This window comes from Lepisma saccharinum, chromosome 3 (assembly GCF_977018435.1).
Source record: "Lepisma saccharinum chromosome 3, izLepSacc3.1, whole genome shotgun sequence".
In the NCBI taxonomy this organism is placed as follows: Eukaryota; Metazoa; Arthropoda; class Insecta; order Zygentoma; family Lepismatidae; genus Lepisma; species Lepisma saccharinum.
Genome location: NC_139231.1, coordinates 31119822 through 31121160, shown reverse-complemented (window position 1 = coordinate 31121160; position 1339 = coordinate 31119822). Strand labels below are relative to the sequence as shown.

The 1339-nt window shown below is 46.3% G+C and overlaps 1 protein-coding gene across 1 annotated transcript; it reads left to right on the top strand.

Annotated features, from left to right (window-relative positions):
• The first annotated feature begins 368 nt into the window (after positions 1–368).
• On the top strand, positions 369–896 carry LOC145985508 (protein GVQW3-like). The gene has a single exon (XM_083119579.1). The coding sequence runs from the start codon at positions 369–371 to the stop codon at positions 894–896; it is 528 nt and encodes a 175-aa protein (XP_082975705.1).
• Positions 897–1339: the final 443 nt, after the last annotated feature.

Sequence of the window (1339 nt, the reverse complement as noted above, 5' to 3'; positions counted from 1 at the left end):
TTACTTGCAACCCAATTGCGGAAAACGTCCTGCATGGCAGGGGAGTGGCGTGTATTTAAACACAGTTCAGCAATGCTTACAGATAAAAAATAATATTATATATTACACGTAATCCTACATGGCGAAATTTAACGTATTCAAATGTTAATCAGCGTGGGTAGCTTGTTGCCACAGTTGCCAACATATGTCATGGTAAGACGTACGAGGGGGTATCCAAAAGTTCTAATTATAATAAAGAAGTTATAGAGATATTTCATGAAACTTTTTGTGCATAATCAGTGTCATTGCCATGCATACTTGTGCAAATATCAAATCTTTGTCTAACGTAGTTTTCTTTCCAAAGGCTGTAGAAGACATGAACCTGCATGATGAACAAAATTGAAGCCCGAAGTGTCATAAAGTTCCTCCATTTGAAGGGCAACAACGCACGCCAAATCTACGACGAAATGAAAGCTGTGTATGGGGATGAAAGCCCATCATATGACACGGTTGTGAGGTGGAAGAGGAACTTTCAAAGTGGTCACATGTCCATGACAGACGAGCCACGAGCGGGTAGACCCTCAATCAAGGATGATCTTGCCATGGTGAAGAAAGTGGAGGCCATTATCATCGACGACAGAAGATCGACCATCGAAAGAGTGATGGCTGAGACTGGACTAAGTTACGGAAGTGCGTGGAGGATTATTCATGAGGAACTGCACATGAATAAGGTGTCTGCACGCTGGGTACCTCGCTTGTTGACACCTCTTCAAAAGCAAACTCGCCACGACTTTTCCCAGCAGAAATTGACTCTGTTGGAGCGGAATGAAGACGATTTTTTTGCTTGTCTCGTCACTATGGACGAGTGCTGGGTATACCTCTACGATCCGGAGACCAAAGAAATGAGGAAGGAGTGAAAACATCCATCCTCCCCCCTCCCAAGAAGGCGAAGGTCCAGAAATCTGCCGGGAAGGTGATGCTGTCCGTTTTTTTGAATAGCCGCGGGGTAATCTTAACAGATTACCTTCCGAAGGGCGAGACCCTCAACAGCGATTACTACTGCAACCTTCTGGAGAATCTGCGTGATGCATTGAAACAAAAACGTCGTGGCATGATCAGCAAAGGCGTCCGTCTCCTGGCCGACAATGCACGCGTCCATACGGCCCAAGCATCCGTTGTCGCCGCCCACCGGTTAGGCTATGAACGTTTGCAGCATCCACCTTATTCGCCTGATCTTGCGCCAAGCGACTTCTTCCTCTTTCCCGAGATGAAGAAACCACTTCGTGGTCGGCGATTTGACGACAGAGAGGATGTCATTTTCGAAGTGGAACAGTGGTTTTCGAGCAAAGCGGAGGACTTC